Consider the following 17,597-nt stretch of genomic DNA (forward strand, 5'->3'; position numbering starts at 1 on the left):
TCTAGACATTGGGAGTTTTGAGAGCTCCCCAGGCAATGCTAATGTGCAAAAAAACTGGGAACCTCAGCCATGCTGTATTGCTCCTGGTGCCCTGCCTGTGTTACAGAGGCATCTGTAAGGGAAGACAGCAAGGAGGCCAGGCTGGCTAGGGGAGAAATGGGGAAGAGGACGTGAGAAGAGGGAGGAAGGGGTGAAAGGCAGAAGTGAGCTTGCCCAGTATCACTTGATAAAATCCTGGCAACACTGACTTTTCCCCATGAGTGGGTGTCCTGACTTGGGTCTGGGGTGGCAGCAGCGGCAGTTGCTTTGCAAGGACCAGCTCTCTGAGCTTTCCAAGAAGGGACCCAATCAGGCTAGTCCAGAGGGACTGCTCACTTGTAGGGACACCTCTCCCTTCCCCAAAGGTGATCTTAGAGTCAAATACTCAGAGAGTCCTCTGTCATCCTGAGAGAAGAATGAAAATGAAGCAGGGGACCTGGAATCCCCCAACATCCATGTCAGGCAAAGAGAGTGGTGATCCTGCTACTAAGGTGTTTGTTTTGGGGAGCACGATGGACTGAATTGTGTCTCCTTCAAATTCAGATGTTGAAGCTGTAACCCCAATGTGTCTGTACTTGGAAATAGGGCCTTCAAGGAGGAAATGAAAGGTAAATGAGATCGTAAGGGTGAGGCTCTAATCTAAGAGAACTGGTGTCCTAATAAGAAGAGGAAGAGACACAAGAGACCTCTCTCACTTCACACATCACATAAAGGAAAAGCTACATGAAGACATAGCCGGAAGATTGCCATCCACAAGCCAGGAAGAGCTGCTTCACAAAAAACCAAACCTGTAGGCACCTTGATCTTGGACTTCCAGCCTCCAGAAATGTGAGAAAATAAATTTCTATTTAAGTCACCTAGTTTGAAGCATTTTATGGCATCTTGAGCAAACTAATACAGGGAATAGTTAAACTTGGGGTACTCTCGAGGGTAACAAGGTGTTTAGATATTATTTCTAAAGGAAACAGAAGGGTTGTTGGCCTCTGTAATCTTTAGAGGGATAAGTTGTCATCCCTTTGTTTCAATCTAATACACATGAACACATACCCAGAATTAAAACCAAAATGACTTCAAGCATAAATTTTCAAGATGCTTTTAGTGTATCATTTCTATTTAAAAAGGAAAATTTGGATACCCAAATTTCCACTGTTGGATACCCATAGAAGCTTTTGTAACCTTGCTTTGGCCGCAGAGACTGACTTGCTCCTGTTGCCATCCACAGCCCAGTGTTATTGAGGCAAATGCTGTGTCAGCCGAGACCTTGTGTCTGCTTCATGTGAAGGTAGTGGCCTTTCCCATGTTTAGTTGCCAGGGCCTGTGGGCCTGAGGAGACAGGGTAGTCATCTGGAGAGGGGAAGGGTCAGAATGGAGGAGATCCGGTGGGCTGTCATTACAAGAGGAACCTTCATGTATATTAGACAAAATCTCCCTTCCTGAACGTGGCAGCCCCTCACCTGCCCCCCAGGCTAGGTGCACTGGTTCAGGGACCAGCTGGCACCTATAACCATAGGATCAGAAAGGCAGTTTCTGGCAGAGATGACTCATCAGCCTGATGCCTGGAGTGAGGAGATGGTGAGGCCACACACACTCTGGCTGTTGGTAATTTTGACCTCTTTTTAATTACCAAGAGTAGTACATGAGAATTCCCTAAGGGAAACAAAAAACTGACCAAAACACACAAAGCATTGGTTTTTAAAGACACTGGATACCTAGTATCAAAGGCCAGAGATCCCTGAGAGATACAGGAAAATCCAAGGTAAACTCTGATTGTCTCAGCTTAATGCTTTGCCATGGTGTAAGAAGAAGGAGCACAGCAAACTTCCAAGTTTGGGAGGTAGAGCTAAGGATCCAGGAAGATCAAGATATCTAGCTTTCATAAGACAAAGAAATAGAGAGAGAACTCTGGAAATCTGCCAAGAGTTCCTCTAGTGACTTCTGATTATCTTAATTATTCTGTGAGGAAATTACCCAAGGCTGGGAAAGATCCACTGGAAAGAATTAGAAAGAAAAGGTTTAGAGCTCATGCAGGGTGAAGAAGAATGCCTATTTTCACCAGCCCATTTGGAAAAATTTATGCCATAGAGCACTGGGTGGACTGCTTGGGAGGTCTTACCTCAGTCATGGGGAATGGCTGGCCTTAAACAGCTCTGAGCCCTCCTGAGGAAGCATCAAAGCAAGACATGAAAGGAGAGAATTCTTTATGTATAACTTAACTGCATCTCAGAACAAAGCTCAAGAAGATTTATAAGAATATAAAAGCATCCAGTATCCAACTAGGTAAAACTCACAATGACTGGCATCTGATCAAAGATTACTAGGCATGAAAAGAAGGCTATGTCCCTTGCTAATCAATCAACATTGACACAGATGTTAGAATTGACAGAAAACAGTAATTATAACTGTATTCCTATATTCAAAAAGTTAAATAGAGGCAGGGAAGTATTTTTTTAAAAAATACATGCTGAACTTTTACAGATGAAAACTTTTAGGCAAGAAAATATCTTAGGTTGAAAACATGGGGAACAAAATCAATGACAGATTAGACACTGCAGGAAAGAAGATGGGTGATCTTGAAGACATAGCAAGAGAAACTATTCAAAATGAGACACACAGAGAAAAATAACAAAAACAAAGAACAAACAGAAGAGCATCAATGAATGTAGATGGAATTCCTGAGGAGAGGGGAGGAGGTGGAACAGAAAAGTATTTGGAGAAATAAAGATTGAAAAATTTCCAAATTTGATGAAAGTTATAACTTAGAGATCCAAAGAATTCGGGGAATTTCAAGTACAAGAAAATGAGGGAAACTGTACCAAAGAACATCACAATCAATTTGCTTAAAACCACTGATAAGGAGAAAATCTTGGGACTTCCCTGGTGGTCCAGTGGTTAAGATTTCATCTCCCAGTGCAGGAAACACAGGTTCCATCCTTGGTAAGATCCTACAAACCTCTTGGCCAAAAATCAGAACATGTATTGCAAAAAAATTCAATAAAGACTTTAAAAATGGTCCACAAAAAAAAAAAGAGAGAAAGAATTTTAAAAGCAAACAGAGGAAAAAAAGACATTTTCTGTAGAAAGGAACAGAGATAAGCACAATAGTAGATTTCTCATTGCAAGTGAAAAGACAGTGGAGTAACATCTTATTTTTTTCATTCAATACCCTAAACTGTCAATCTAGAATTCTGTGTTTTGCGAAGATACTTTTTCAAAAACAAAGGCTAAAAAAAAAAAAAACAAAAAAACAAAGGCAAAATAAAGATATTTTTTATCTTTACCTACAGCAGAAAAGAATTAATTATCAGCGCATCTGCATTGTGAGGAAATCCTTCAGGCAGGAGGAGAATGATGCTTTTATGTGGGAAGAAATGAATGGAAGTATGGTTCTACACAAAGGAATAAAAAGCTGGAAATAACTGTGGATAAATAGATGATGTTTTGCTATTTAGGTATCTTTAGAAAGCAATTTCTGTTTAAGCAAAAGTAATAATGGTGTGCTGTGAGGTCTGTGTGTGCGTGCTGTGTCACTTCAGTCATGTCCAGCTCTACTACCCTACGGACAGTAGCCCACCAGGCTCCTCAGTCCATGGGATTCTCTGGGCAGGAATACTGGAGTGGGTTGCCATTCCCTTCTCCAGGGGATCTTCCCGACCCAGGGATCAAACCCGTGTCTCTTATGCCTCCTGCATTGGCAGGTGGGTTCTTTACCACTAGTACCGCTAGGAAGTCCCTGTGAGGTCTATATGATATATATAAAAGTTAAATGTTTGACAGTAGTAGCATAAAAGACAGGAGGGGAATCACAGCATTATTCATAAGTTTCAAAGATGAACAACCCAAATGTCCACCAACAGATGATGGGACAAAAAAAATGTGGTCTGTATGTGCAATGGAATATTATTCAGCTTTAAGAAGGAAACGCTGACACATGCTACAGCATAGATAAACCTTGAAAACATTATGCTAAGTGAAATAAGCAGACACAAAACATGATTACCATGGGCTGGGGGAGTAGGGAATGGAGAGCCATTTAATGGGTACAGAGTTCCTTTCCGGGATACTGAAAAAGTTTTGGAGTTGGATAGTGATCCAATAATGTGAATGTGCTTAATGCCACTAAATTGTTCATCTAAAAATGGTTAAAATGATAAATTTCATATTATGTATATTTTACCACAATTATTAAAAAAAAAATCCCACTGCGTTGCCAAAAAGAAATTCAGAAGGGGAGAAAAGGAAATGTGCTTTTGTAAGGTTCTTTAAAAAAAAATTTTTTTTTTTTAATTTATTTTACTGTGTCAAGTCCTAGTTGTGATGTGAGGGATTTTTCTCTCTAGTTGTGGCTCATGGGCCTACTTGCCCCAAGGCACATGGGATCTTAGTTCCCTGACCAGGGATCGAATCTGTGTCCTCTGGAGTGCAAGGTGGATTCTTAACCACTGGACCACCAGGGAAGTCTCTGTTATACAGTTCTTATAGCATATGGGGGGTAGTATAATATCCATTGAAATTATCCATCCAGATATCCATTGGGCTTCCCTGGTGGCTCAGACGGTAAAAATTCTGGCTGAAATGCGGGAGACCTGGGTTCTATCCCTGGATTGGAAGGATCCCTTGGAGGAGGGAATGGCTACCCACTCCAGTATTCTTGCCTGGAGAGGACAGAGGAACCTGGCTGGCTACAGTCCATAGGGTTGCAAAGAGTTGGACATGACTGAGCGACTAACACACACACATGTTGAAGATGTGTACTCTAAATAAGGGCTTCCCTGATAGCTCAATTGGTAAATAATCCACCTGCAATTCAGGAGACCCCAGTTTGATCCCTGGGTTTGGAAGATCCCCTGGAGAAGGGAAAGGCTACCCGCTCCAGTATTCTGGCCTGGAGAATTACAGGCCTTTTGGCCTGGAGGGTCACAAAGAGGTGGAGGCGACTTTCACTTTCACTATAAGTAAATTACCCACTGAATAACAAAACAAGCCAACAAACAAGATAACTAGAAATTGAAAATACTCAATCCAAAAGCTGTCTTGGGATTTCCCTGGTGTGGATGAGAATCTGCCTGCCAATGCAGGGGACACGGGTTCAATCCTCGGTCTGGGAAGATTCCACATTCTGTGGGCAACCAAGTCTCCTTGCACCACAACTGCTGAGCTCATGTGACACAAGTATTGAAGCCCACACGTCCTAGAGTCCGTGCTCTGCAACAAGGGAAGCCAGCACTACGAGAAGCCTGTGCCCCGTAATGAAGAGTAGCCCCTGCTCACCACAGCTCGAGAAAGCCTGCACACAGCAACAAAGGCCCAACGCAACTAAATAAATAAATAGATAATTTTTTTTAAAGTGCTATCTGGAAAAAACAAAGAACAAAGGACAGATGGTGCCAATAGACAACAAATACCAAAGTGATTGACATAAACCTAAGCATACATATGTCAGAACTTAATGTGTATAGTTTATTGTTATCAATGATGAATATACCTTAACACAGCTATTCATAAATAAAGTAAAAGAGATGTGGAGGACTTCCCTGGAGGTCCAGTGGTTAAAACTTAGAGCTTCGGGCATGGGTTCAATCCCACATGCTGTGTGGTGTGGCAAAAAATTAAAAAAAAAATTTTTTTTAAGAATATGCATCATTCCTGAGGTGCTAAACTGTTTCAAGACTTGTTGTTGGCACATCTGAGCATTCTATGTGTGTGTATGCCAGTTACGGCAATCGAACAAGATTATGACTTTTCTCACAAAACGTTCAAGACTTCAGCTCAAAAAATTTCAGGAAGTCCTTATTTGGAATAACCTTCACAGCCATTTTAAGACTCACTAGAGATGATTAATCATGTTGTGTAGTCATGCCAAGATTGGACTCTGAATGCTTGGTTCAAAATACCAAACTCAGTGTCAAAGGACGAGGAAAAGCTGAAAGGTCAGGCTCTGTGGGCAGGCTAAGTAGGACAGGGAGGCCAGGTAAGTTAATCTTGTGACATATATGTGATCTAGCATGTGATTCTCCTGCCCATGGATGAGGGAGAATCTTTAAGAGATTGGTCATGGGGAGTGGTAAAGCCGAGTAATCAGGATGTGCTGTGAGGTCACATCTCCATCATAAATGAAGGTATTATACTCAGCTCCATAGGTGAGAGTTTATGTAGCATTTTTAATTAAGATAACCACAGGGGAATCGGAAGGCCCTCTTAGTAAGTGACTCTAATGAACAGATGACTCCCTCTCCTCTCCCTTCCCTGGGATATGAGGCTCAGGTGTTGGTGGTGTAATTAGCACTGAAAGTGAAAAGACTTCCCCCTTTCTCTCCTTTCTTCAGCTTTGGAGTACCTGGGCTCTTTGTTTTTGCCTGCTTGACTGCCCCTTCTTTCTTTGATAAGGTTCAAGTTATTGGGGGGTCTTCCTCCCAACCTCCATTTAGAGGGTAATTGGGAGCCTGAATCATGCCCCCAGGCTGACTGCAGTGCCTGGTCCTGGGTGGAACTACCAGTCAAAACTTAGTCTCTGGCTCTATAAAATCCCTTCTTAGAATTGGATTGATGTGTTTTTAGGAAGTTCTTTTCTGATCAGCTTGAATTTATCATTGATAAAGGACTCCTGTCTTTTTAAAAGAAGACAACCCAAAACAGAGCAGAGCCTGTGATAGGGTGTATGTTGCTTTGGAAATAACTGAATGAAGTTTATTTCCTACTGTACCTACTGATCATAAAGGAGGGAAGAGAATAAAGAAGGAGTAAAGAGACAAAGTCTTAGACTGTAATCAACAATAACTGAAGAAAAACATTCAAAGGGTTTCTCCAGCCCAGCATTTCTAGAAAAAATCACTTTCATTCACTTCATGGCATATAGATGGGGAATCAATGGGAACAGTCAAAGACTATTTTCCTGGGCTCCAAAATCACTGAGGACAGTGACTGCAGCCATGAAATTAAAAGATGCTTGCTTCTTGGAAGAAAAGCTGTGACAAAACTAGACAACATATTAAAAATCAGAGACATTACTCTGCCGACAAAGGTTTGTCAAAGTATGGTTTTTCCAGTAGTGATGTATGGATGTGAGAGCTGAATCGTAAAGAAGGCTGACAAGGAATTGATGCTTTTGATCTGTGGTATTGGAGAAGACTCTTGAGAGTCCCTTGGACTGCAAGGAGATCCAACCAGTTCATCCTAAAGGAAATCAGTCCTGAATATTCATTGGAAGGACTGATACTGAAGCTGAAACGTGAATACTTTGGTCATCTGATGTGAAGAGCCAACTCATTGGAAAAGACCCTGATGCTGGGAAAAATTGGAGGGAGGAGAAGGGGATGACGGAGGATGAGATCGTTGGATGGCATCATCGACTCAATGGACATGAGTTTGAGCAAGCTCCAGGAGATGGTGAAGGACAGGGAAGCCTGGCATGCTGCAGTCCGTGGGTCACAAAGAGTTGGACATGACTGAGTGACTGAACAACAACAAAAGGACTTCTCCAAGGAACTTGACCCTAGTCACCAAAATGGCTCCAGTCTCTTTAGGCTATTTCCGTGTGATGCAGGAGAACCTCAGGATCTTCCCAAAGCTCTGGGAAAATTCTGATTTCAGCTCCCTGTTTGGGGTGAAAAGACACTTTATGAACCATATAGAAACCAACTACTGGCATTGGGGATGGTCCCCAAAGGGGCTTTTGATGCCAGATTGGATTAAAGTTCAAAAGCCAAAATCAAGCTTCTTTGAGAAGTTCCAGCCCCAGTAGGTTTCAGAATTAATTTTCTAAAAGTTGTTCTATTAGAATTTGAGGACAAGTATAACATGAATGGACAGAGCCTTCATGTATTATTGAAAAATAATTGACTCTCAAGTGTTTTATAGTATAGTATTCTAATTATATATCTCCTTAGATATAGTAGTGGATAACTATGGGTAATATTTTTATTTCCCCAACATTGAATGCTACTTTTTAATTAAAAGTATAATTTAAGTCTGGTAGAAGCATAAATGATGGGATGACCAAATCTTAATTTAGAAAGCTCTCTTCCTCTTACCCTAGTGCTTGGCTAATCACCTAGGGAACTTTGAAAATCTCAATGTCCAGATCAGTTAAAACAGAATCTAATGCATGGTGTGTGGGGGGGCAGGCATCAGAGAATTCCAGTGTGCAGAGTTGAGAACGGCTGATCCAAGTGAGTAACTGTAGGGCTACTACTACTACTAAGTCACTTAAATCATGTCCAACTCTATGCGACCCCATGGACTGCAGCCTACCAGGCTTCTCTGTCCATGGGATTCTCCAGGCAAGAACACTGGAGTGGGTTGCCATTTCCTTCTCCAAAACTGTAGGGCTAGTGGACCTAATATGTGATAGTGCCTGTTTTAAAACCACCTCTCTGCCTAGCACCTTCTCCCAGTCCTCCCTAGGTCCCACTAGGGGTAAAAGCTCAGGGTCCTCTCTGCCTTCCATCCAAGGGCAAGTAGAGAAATGTTATCAGCCCCTCTCTGGAATAAGAAAGCCCTCATTTGTAGCATCCACTGATTTTCACATTTTGTAAATGCTTCCAGCTTGTTCAGTTTCATCATGTGCCACCACTGAGCATGGAGTCTGGAAGAAAGGGGTACAGTTAGCTCTCAGGGGCCAGCTTAAGACACCCATGCCTCCTCTATGCCCACCCACAGATACCCAACTTTCCTTAGGTGGTGGTAGGGTTTCTGAGCACATTGTAAGTACTTTGCTGTTAGTATGATAAACTGGCTACCCAGGTGTTCTGCTCAGGAAGCATAACATCTCCTCACATTTACAGAGTACAGGTAAGCTTTGGAAAACAGCAAGGGAATGTGCCCAAGGCTAAGGATATTCGGGCAATTGACCTTCTTGCTAGACTTGATCCTATGAGCCTAAGGTGAGTCACAGACACAGCTTCAGGCATCTGAGCTGACAGGAGGTTCCTGAGCCCATAGCATTGAGATCCAGGCTCTGAATCCGGGATAAATCCACCATATTAACACAGGAGCTCCTGCCCCTCCTTCTCCTCCTTCTTCATTACAACACACTTTCACATAACTTTTCATATTGAATAACTTCAACCTGCTTAGAAAGGCCAAGCAGATGCCATCTGCAGGTGAAGAATTCTGTTGAAGCTCAGAGAGTTTAAGTGGAGTGACTCACCCAAGTTTGAGCAACTTTCCCAAGCTAGTAAGTAATGGAGTCAGGACTTGAACCCAGAGCTCTGACCCCAAGTCTGATGCTCTGCTGACACCTTGCCTTGTCTGTCAGCCACCTCTGCCCACACATGGGTCCAGGCAACTTAAGTAATGGAGGAAGTGAAATGAAAAGTAGCAGGTTCCTGCCTTCCAGTCTTGTGAACTAGTTCTCTGCTAGTCCTGCTTTTGGAAAGTGTGCCTTCTGCAACAAATGTGAGCTAACAAGGAATATGTTTCAGCTTGGGAAAAATACTAAGTTGAGGATGTCCTATGAAAGTCTTGCGTAATATAAATGTCTGATGAACTGTGATTCCACAACTGCAATTAGGAGCACATGAGTCAAATCCAGAAGACGCCTGGGACTCAGAGAAGTGGCTTCAGAAATATGGTTTGAAAGCCCAGAAGCTGTCGTTTTACAACGTCATTGCTGACTGCTCCTTCCGCCACGCTGATGGAGTTGTTGATATAAAATCCAAACCAGAGAACGAGTCGGTGCAGACCAGTGCGGTAAGTGAAGCGAACCCCTAGGTTGGGGCTGCCCTGAGTGGGGCATTGAGGACCAGGGTTGGACCCAGGGCAGGACCAAGGTTGCCTGTCTGTGAAGGATACTCCTGTTCTCTGCCTTATACTTCTCTGAATGATACTTGTGGGAGTGGAGATCAAGTCTGAGAATGGCTTCTAGATATAAGTGAATTAGATAATAATTATATATAAACCAGGAGTTGTAGAAATCTAGGCATTATGTCAAAAAACAAACCCTTTGTTTTCCCCATATTGAATGGAAGAGAGAAACTGCTGGTGAATGTTCCCCAAAGCAGGCATTTCTACGGTCCTCTTGTATTGTCACCATCTTGAAGATACATTATTCAAGTGACTTATTGTTGCTCAGTCACTAAGTTGTGTCCGACTGTTTTCAACCCCCTGGACTGTAGCATGCCAGGCTCCTCTGTCCTCCACTATCTCCTGGAGAATTGCTCAAATTCGTGTCCATTGAGTCAGTGATATCTCTGCTTTTTAATACACTGTCTAGGTTTGTCATAGCTTTCCTTCCAAGGAGCAGCATCTGGCTTCAGTCACTGTCCGCAGTGATTTTGGACAGCAAGAAAGTAAAATCTGTCACTGCTTCCAATTTTTCCTCTTCTGTTTGCCACGGAGTGATGGGACTGCATGCCATGATCTTAGTTTTTTGAATTTTGAGTTTCAAGCCATCTTTTTCACTCTCTTTCACCCTCATCGAGAGGCTCTTTAGTTCCTCTTTGCTTTCTGCCATTAGAATGATATCATCTGCATGTCTGAGGTTGTTAATATTTCTCCCAGCAGTCTTGATTCCAGCTTGTGATTTCATCCAGCCCAGCATTTCACGTGGTGTACTTTGCATGTAAGTTAAATAAGCAGGGTGACAATACACAGCCTTGACATACTCCTTTTGCAATCTTGAACCAGTCAGTTCTTCTATGTGTGGTTCCGACTGTTGCTTTTTGACCCTCATACAGGTTTCTCAGGAAGCATGTAAGGTGGTATTATATTCCCATCTCTTTTCCACCGTTTGTTGTGATCCACACAGTCAAAGGCTTTAGTCAATGAAGCAGAAGTACATGTTTTACTGGAATTCCCTTGCTTTCTCCATGCTCCAACGAATGTTGGCAAGTGACTACCAGCCAGCATTTAGTGGATTTTCAATAAATATAAAATTATTTTCGCTAAGGGGTTATAGCATGGGAAGGGGCTATACTGTAAATTTCTGAAAGCTGCAGTTCCATTGTGACAATGGTTCTGAAAGGAATGTAGCTTTTCCAGGTGCCCAACTCTGGCTGGAAGGATAATGATCTGCAGTAGTGGCGCCTAACCTTTATTTTATTTTTTAAGCTTTTTATTTTATATTGGAGTATAACTGATGAACAATGTTGTGATCATTTCAGGTGAAGAGCAAAGTGACTCAACCATACATATACATTTATCCATTCTCCTCCAGACTCCTCTCCCATCCAGATTGCCATATAGTATTGAGCAGAGCTCCCTGTGGTACACAGGAAGTCCTTGTTGGTTATCCATTTCAAATACAGCAGTGTGTACATGATGATCCCAAATTCCCTAACTATCCCTTCCCTCCATTCTTCCCCTCACCACCACCTTTAAGCATAAGTTCTGTTCTCGAAGTCCCTGAGTCTGTTTCTGTTTTGTAAATACATTCATTTGTATTATTTATTTGTAGATTCCACATATTAAGTGATGCCATATTATATTTCTCTTTTTCTATCTTATTTCACTAAGTATGACAGTTTCTAGGTTTATTCATGTTGCTGCGAATGGCATTATTTCATTCTTTTTAATGGCTGAGTAATACTCCATTGTATATGTATAAGTGGCTTCTAACCCTTAGCATGCATGAGTCACTGGGTTTGAGGCCAGGCCCAAGAATCTGCCTTTATAATAATCGCCAGATGATACTGAAGCTGCCAGTCCGTGGGTCACACTGAGAAATGCTAGTGTGTAGAACAGGACCAAGAAGGCTATCCAATGTTTAGAATTATGGAAAGACTAAATGGTCTCCATATGAAACAGAAACATCAGGATAAAATGATTATTGTAAATTTGTAAAACTGATGGAAATCTCTTTTGCTGCTCCTGCTGCTAAGTCGCTTCAGTCATGTCTAACTCTGTGCCACCACATAGACGGCAGCCCACCAGGCTCCCCCGTCCCTGGGATTCTCCAGGCAAGAACACTGGAGTGGGTTGCCATTTCCTTCTCCAGTGCATGAAAATGAAAAGTGAAAGGGAAGTCACTCAGCCGTGTCCGACTCTTAGCGAGCCCATGGACTGCAGCCTACCAGGCTCCGCCATCCATGGGATTTTCCAGGCAAGAGTACTGGAGTGGGCTGCCATTGCCTTCTCCGGGAAATCTCTTTTAGAAGGTGGTTAAAATCCAGGTCCACACTGAGTGAGTTAAAGTCGTGTCCAACTCTTTGCAACCCCATGGACTATACAGTCCAAGGAATTCTCCAGGCCAGAATACTGGAGTGGGTAGCCTTTCCCTTCTCCAGGGGACCTTCCCAACCCAGGGATCAAACCCAGGTCTCCCACACTGCAGGCAGATTCTTTACCAGCTGAGCCACAAGGGAAGCCCAAGAATACTGGAGTGCGCAGCCTATCCCTTCTCCAGAGGATCTTCCCAACCCAGGAATGCACTGAAATGAGAGCTAAAATGCAAGTCACAGAGCAGCCATGCCAGTCATGGCAGCCGAGCAGAGACTGCTAGGAAAGGGAATGTCATGTCCTCTATATGTCCTCTGAGACTGTGGTTCAGTGTCAGGGTCATCACTGCAGTGTCTCTCAGTCCTACTGAGGCGAAACTCCAGTCCCTTTGACACTCCTTCTTAGGCCCTGGATTCCACATTTCCTCCCAAGGAAGCACTGTTTTTCTTTGGGGCCACGTTAGCCACGTGATGTTGTTTTTGCCTTCTTACTGCTGTGTGTTTAGAATGAGCTGCAAGAGGAAAATACTAAAATTGAATTATAAAAAATACAGAATTGATGCAAGACTTGTTTCCTGACTTACATGTTGGGATCCAGAGTAATTGGTACATTGCAGGGAAATCTCATTTGTGGGTTTCCTCCCCCAGCTCAGTTTTCTGATTCTGTAGATATTATTCAGTAACATTATTAGTTCAGGAAATCATACTTAATCACATTTTCATCTTTAAAATAATTAGGCCCTGAATATTGAAAAATGTGGATTCCTGTCAATTTGAACGTAGCTTACTGCAAGCTCCCTATAGTGTGGTATACATAGGTCTTCTCTAATTCTGATTTTCTCCTTTTCTTTCTTGACAAATTTAAATGAAATTTAAAAGCATGGTTTGAAGAATTTGGCTTTATAAATGGGGAATCTTGCCTCAAATTTCTGATGCTAGCAAGTTCTAATATAGTAAAAGTTGAGAATAGCTTTTACAGTATAGCTACAAAATACAGTATAGCTGTAAAATGCAGTGCAGCTATCCTTTGTCACCAATACTGATGGGAAAGGGACAATTTTGCTTTTAGTATTATTTGGGGCTACATAGCTGAAACAGGATTTATACCTAAAACTGAGACTGATTATTTAGGGTTACCCGAGACTCCCACTGGGCAGAACCCCATAAACTTTTAACTATAAAAACTGCTTTGTAGGTAGAGAACCAGGAAATCAAGACACTGAGAAATAAATGACAAAAAAGGCCTTGCTATGAAGCATTTCTAAGATGGATGAGCAGGTGAGGGGAGAAAACAAAAGTACTTTTCTAATAGGGAATTTCAGGCAAAGTCTAACAACTTAATATTTTGGGGCGCCTATGAAGTCACATTGCATTCATGGCTCCTTATGCTGCTTGAGCACAAAGCCAGCCCTGATGTTCAGAAACTCAGTCTAGTCTCATCACTTATTCCTCTAACAAATATTTATTGAGCCTTCACTATGTGCCAGGCAATGTGGTATGGTAGAAAGTATACCCGGTTTGAACAAGAAGACCCGAGTGTAAATGCTACTTCTGTTGTTGTTCAGTTGCTAAGTCATATCCAGCTCTTTGCAGCCCCATGGACTTCAGCATGCCAGGCTTCCCTGTCCTTCACTGTCTCCCAGAGTTTGCTCAGATTTATGTCTATTGAGTGGATGATGCTATCTAACCATCTCATCCTCTGCCAACCTCTTCTTTTGCCTTCAGTCTTTCCCAGCATCAGCATCTTTTCCAGTGAGTCCGCTTTTCACATCAGGTAGCCAAAGTACTGGAACTTCGACTTTAGCCTCAGGCCTTCCAGTGATTTCCTTTAGGACTGACTGCTTTGATCTCCTTGCTGTCCAAGGGACTCTCCAGAGTCTTCTCCAGCACCACAATTTGAAGGCATCAATTCTTCGGCAGTCAGCCTTCTTTATGGTCCAACTCTCACATCCAAACATGACTGCTTAAAAACCATGGCTTTGACTCTAAGGACCTTTGTTGGCAAAGTGATGTCTCTGCTTTTTAATATGCTGTCTATGTTGGTCATAGATTTTCTTCCAAGGAGTCTTTTTTTTTAATATAAATTTATTTATTTTAATTGGAGGCTAATTACTTTACAATATTGTATTGGTTTTGCCATACATTGACATGAATCCGCCACGGGTGTACTTGTGTTCCCCATCCTGAACCCCCTCCCAGGAGTCTTTTAATTTCATGGCTGCAGTCACCATCTGCAGTGATTTTGGAGTCCAAGAAAATAAGGTCTGTCACTGCTTCCACTGTTTCCCCATCTATTTGCCATGAAGTGATGGGACCGGATGCCATGATCTTAGTTTTTTGAATGTTGAGTTTTAAACCAGTTTTTTCACTCTCCTCTCTCACTTTCATAAGAGGTTCTTTAGTTCCTCCTCACTTTCTGCCATTAGAGTGGCATCATTTGCATATCTGAGATTGTTGATATTTCTCCTGGCCATCGTGATTCCAACTTGTGCTTCATCTAGTTTAGTATTTTGCATAATGTACTCTTCATGGAAGTTAAATAAACAAGATAACAATATATAGCCTTGTCATACTCCTTTACCAATTTTGAACCAGTCAGTTGTTCCATGTAAGGTTCTAACTGCATTCTGGGTTTGAATGAGAAGACCTGGGTGTAAATGCTGTTTCTGCTGCTGCTGAGTCGCTTCAGTCGTGTCCGACTCTGTGCGACCCCAGAGACGGCAGCCCACCAGGCTCCCCGGTCGCTGGGATTCTCCAGGCAAGAGTACTGGAGTGGGGTGCCATTGCCTTCTCCAAAATACTGTTTCTACCAGTTACAAAATATGAGCTGTTGAACAGATAATTTAACCTGATTGATTCTCTCCACATCTGTAACATGGGTTGGTGTAAAGTCTAAATTTGAAAATCACATATCTGAGCATGCATGGCACTTTAGGAGATGCCCACTAGATGTTGCCTTCCATGTTTTCTTCATCACAAACATTGTGGGTCAGAAAGGAGCATTTATGAAATACCTACCTGCTTTATATACAAGGTAAATATTTGTGCTCTCATATTAAAGATGTGAAAATGAAGTCCCAGGGCCTCGAGAGGTTAGATGACTTTACCTGAGATCTCGTGGCAGGTAGAGACCAGGTTTGAATTCAGATCTGCTGGGCTCTCAACACTGGGCTTTCCCCATTTGGACATTCTGGTGCTGGACACCTGTTTTCACATAACTTTTGGTCTCGTGTGTTTCCATTTGGAAATGCATGAAGCAAAGTTGAGAACTGCATCGTGATGGGGTTCAGAGTAGGGAGCACGTGGTCAGACTGAGAGAGACGACGTGTTCCTCCTCCCTTCTTTGTACTGCAGTGGAGACACAATTCCCCTTCTCGCCTGCCTTGGGAGCGTCAGCACTGATCCCATCATCGCTTCCACCCTGCTCCCATCAGTCATCCCTGGACCCCTGGATTCTGCCTCCCTTCTCTGAGCCCCCTCCATTCCTCCTTGACTCCTAAAATCCCTCTTGATCATTTCACAGTAGATCCATATATCAAATCACTATGTTGTACACTAAAATTATTATAATGCTAAATGTCAATTTTATCTCAATTTAAAAATTTTTGTCACTATGAATTTACTTTAAGGCCTTTGGATGCTTCGTTTTTTCACTCAGAGGGCAAGCCAGGGTCATTTCCATCAGTGAGCAGGTTTTACAGCATCTGCTTCCTGGCCCTCCTCCTCCTCCCACTCCTCTAGCTTCATCTTGCTCTTTGCCTCACTCGCTGTATTTCAGCTACACTGCCCTTCCTCAAAGTCCACAGACTTGCTTGGCAAACGCTTACCTCAGGGCTTTTGTCCTGGCTGTGTCCTCAGATTGCCCCCAGACCCTCAAATGGCCACACGCTTTGTTCCCTCGGGTGTCACTCATATTTCACCTTCTCTTTGAGGCTTCCCCTTCTAGGATTCAACTTGCCCCCACCCTTCCCCTGTCCCTTGGCGTTCTCTGCTCCTTCCTTGCCTTATTTGTCTCTCTAGCATTTGTCATCCTCTAATCTGCTACGTGATTATTGCTTTATCATCTGGCTCTTTTCCTGGTCATGTGAGCTCCACAGAGGTAGGAATTTTGGTCTTCATTTATGGATTGTCCTGGTCCCTAGAAGAGGGCCTGGTGGAGTGGTGCTTCCTGCATTTATAAGCTGGTGGGATGAGTGACGGAAACAGCCTCCTGAAAGCTCTCTGCGGGAAGCTTTTGTGCTTGGACCCGTTCTGTACGTCTAGGGGTGGGTGCTGGATGTGGGATGGGCTTTTTGGGTGCTTTCTTCATTTGGAGCTGGGAGTAACAATGGAAAGAGGCTTGGAGTGTCTCAAGTCCACCTCCTGTGGATCTCCTTGACCCTCCAGTCCACTGTGAACCCTTTCTTCTTTGCCAGAACTTGTCCAATCATTACAGTCTCAACCCAGGACCAGGTACTGGGTGCCTGGTACTCTGCCTTGCTACTTTCTATGTGGGTATGAATCACTGTGTGTGTTTGGTGTCTCCTTGCTGGAAACATTAGATTCTTTGGGGCACAGATGAGATTGCACATGTCTTTCTGACTGTCATTCATGACATCCAGCACAGGGCTCCGTATGGAGCAGGCTGTGGTACGTGTTTGCTTGAACCAACTGTTGAATGATCTTGCAGTGGGAGTGAGGGCTAGCAGCTGTCTAAATAAGGCAGAGGCAGAGGTGCCTTCTGGGGGCTTTCCGTTGGTTGTTTCTGAGCGGCTTCTGTCCTGTCTTTCCTCAGGAGACCAACAAGAAGACAGTCCATGCGAAATACTGCAGCAGATTCGTCCACGCTCCCTGGAAGGATGGGAGCTTGGTCCACGTCTGTATCACCAAGGAGAAGTACACGTGGTTCAGTGAAAGAGTACACGCAGTCCTGGCCCAGATCCAGAGGAGGTTGGTGTACTTGCATGAGGGTACAAGTGGTCCAGCCTCCCTTGAAATTCAAATTTGCTTGAGTGCTTGGTAAATTAAAGCTCAGTCAAGAGAAATGGCCAGTAAGCATTGTTAAGTCAGGGCTGCCATCTGACAATTTGCTGTTGGCCTGGTTGTTCATAGCCAAAGGGGATGTTAGGATGCAGATTCTGAGCTGCCTTGATGCCAGTGTAGATGCTGAAAAGCAGCAAAAATGTAGTTATCATGTGGCTTATGCATCACTGTAGGAAGCAAAGGAATGCTTCTGCTTTGTCTTGCATTTTTTTTGTGGACCTCAGGTGAATACAAGACTGTATAACACCTCTCCTCTGTACTCTTGAATATTTTATTTCAAAGCAACTGTTACAATGCTGTGAAACATTTGAATATAATGAAATAATATATATATACATTGTAGGAATCAGCTAAAAATAATTTCATGTGACCCCGGCCCCCCCC

General features: G+C 43.0%; 1 protein-coding gene across 4 annotated transcripts in view; it reads left to right on the forward strand.

Annotated features, from left to right (window-relative positions):
* Positions 1-17,597, forward strand: part of VWA3B (von Willebrand factor A domain containing 3B) — a 200,621-nt gene that overhangs the window by 81,016 nt on the left and 102,008 nt on the right. For all 4 annotated transcript variants that reach the window (XM_010829610.1, XM_010829609.1, XM_010829611.1 and 1 more), the window contains exons 9-10: positions 9,548-9,726; positions 16,966-17,120. In XM_010829610.1, the coding sequence (XP_010827912.1) occupies positions 9,548-9,726; positions 16,966-17,120 (334 nt within the window). The remainder of the gene's footprint in view (positions 1-9,547; positions 9,727-16,965; positions 17,121-17,597) is intronic.

Source organism: Bison bison, unplaced genomic scaffold (assembly GCF_000754665.1).
Source record: "Bison bison bison isolate TAMUID 2011002044 unplaced genomic scaffold, Bison_UMD1.0 scf7180017864508, whole genome shotgun sequence".
Lineage (NCBI taxonomy): Eukaryota > Metazoa > Chordata > Mammalia > Artiodactyla > Bovidae > Bison > Bison bison.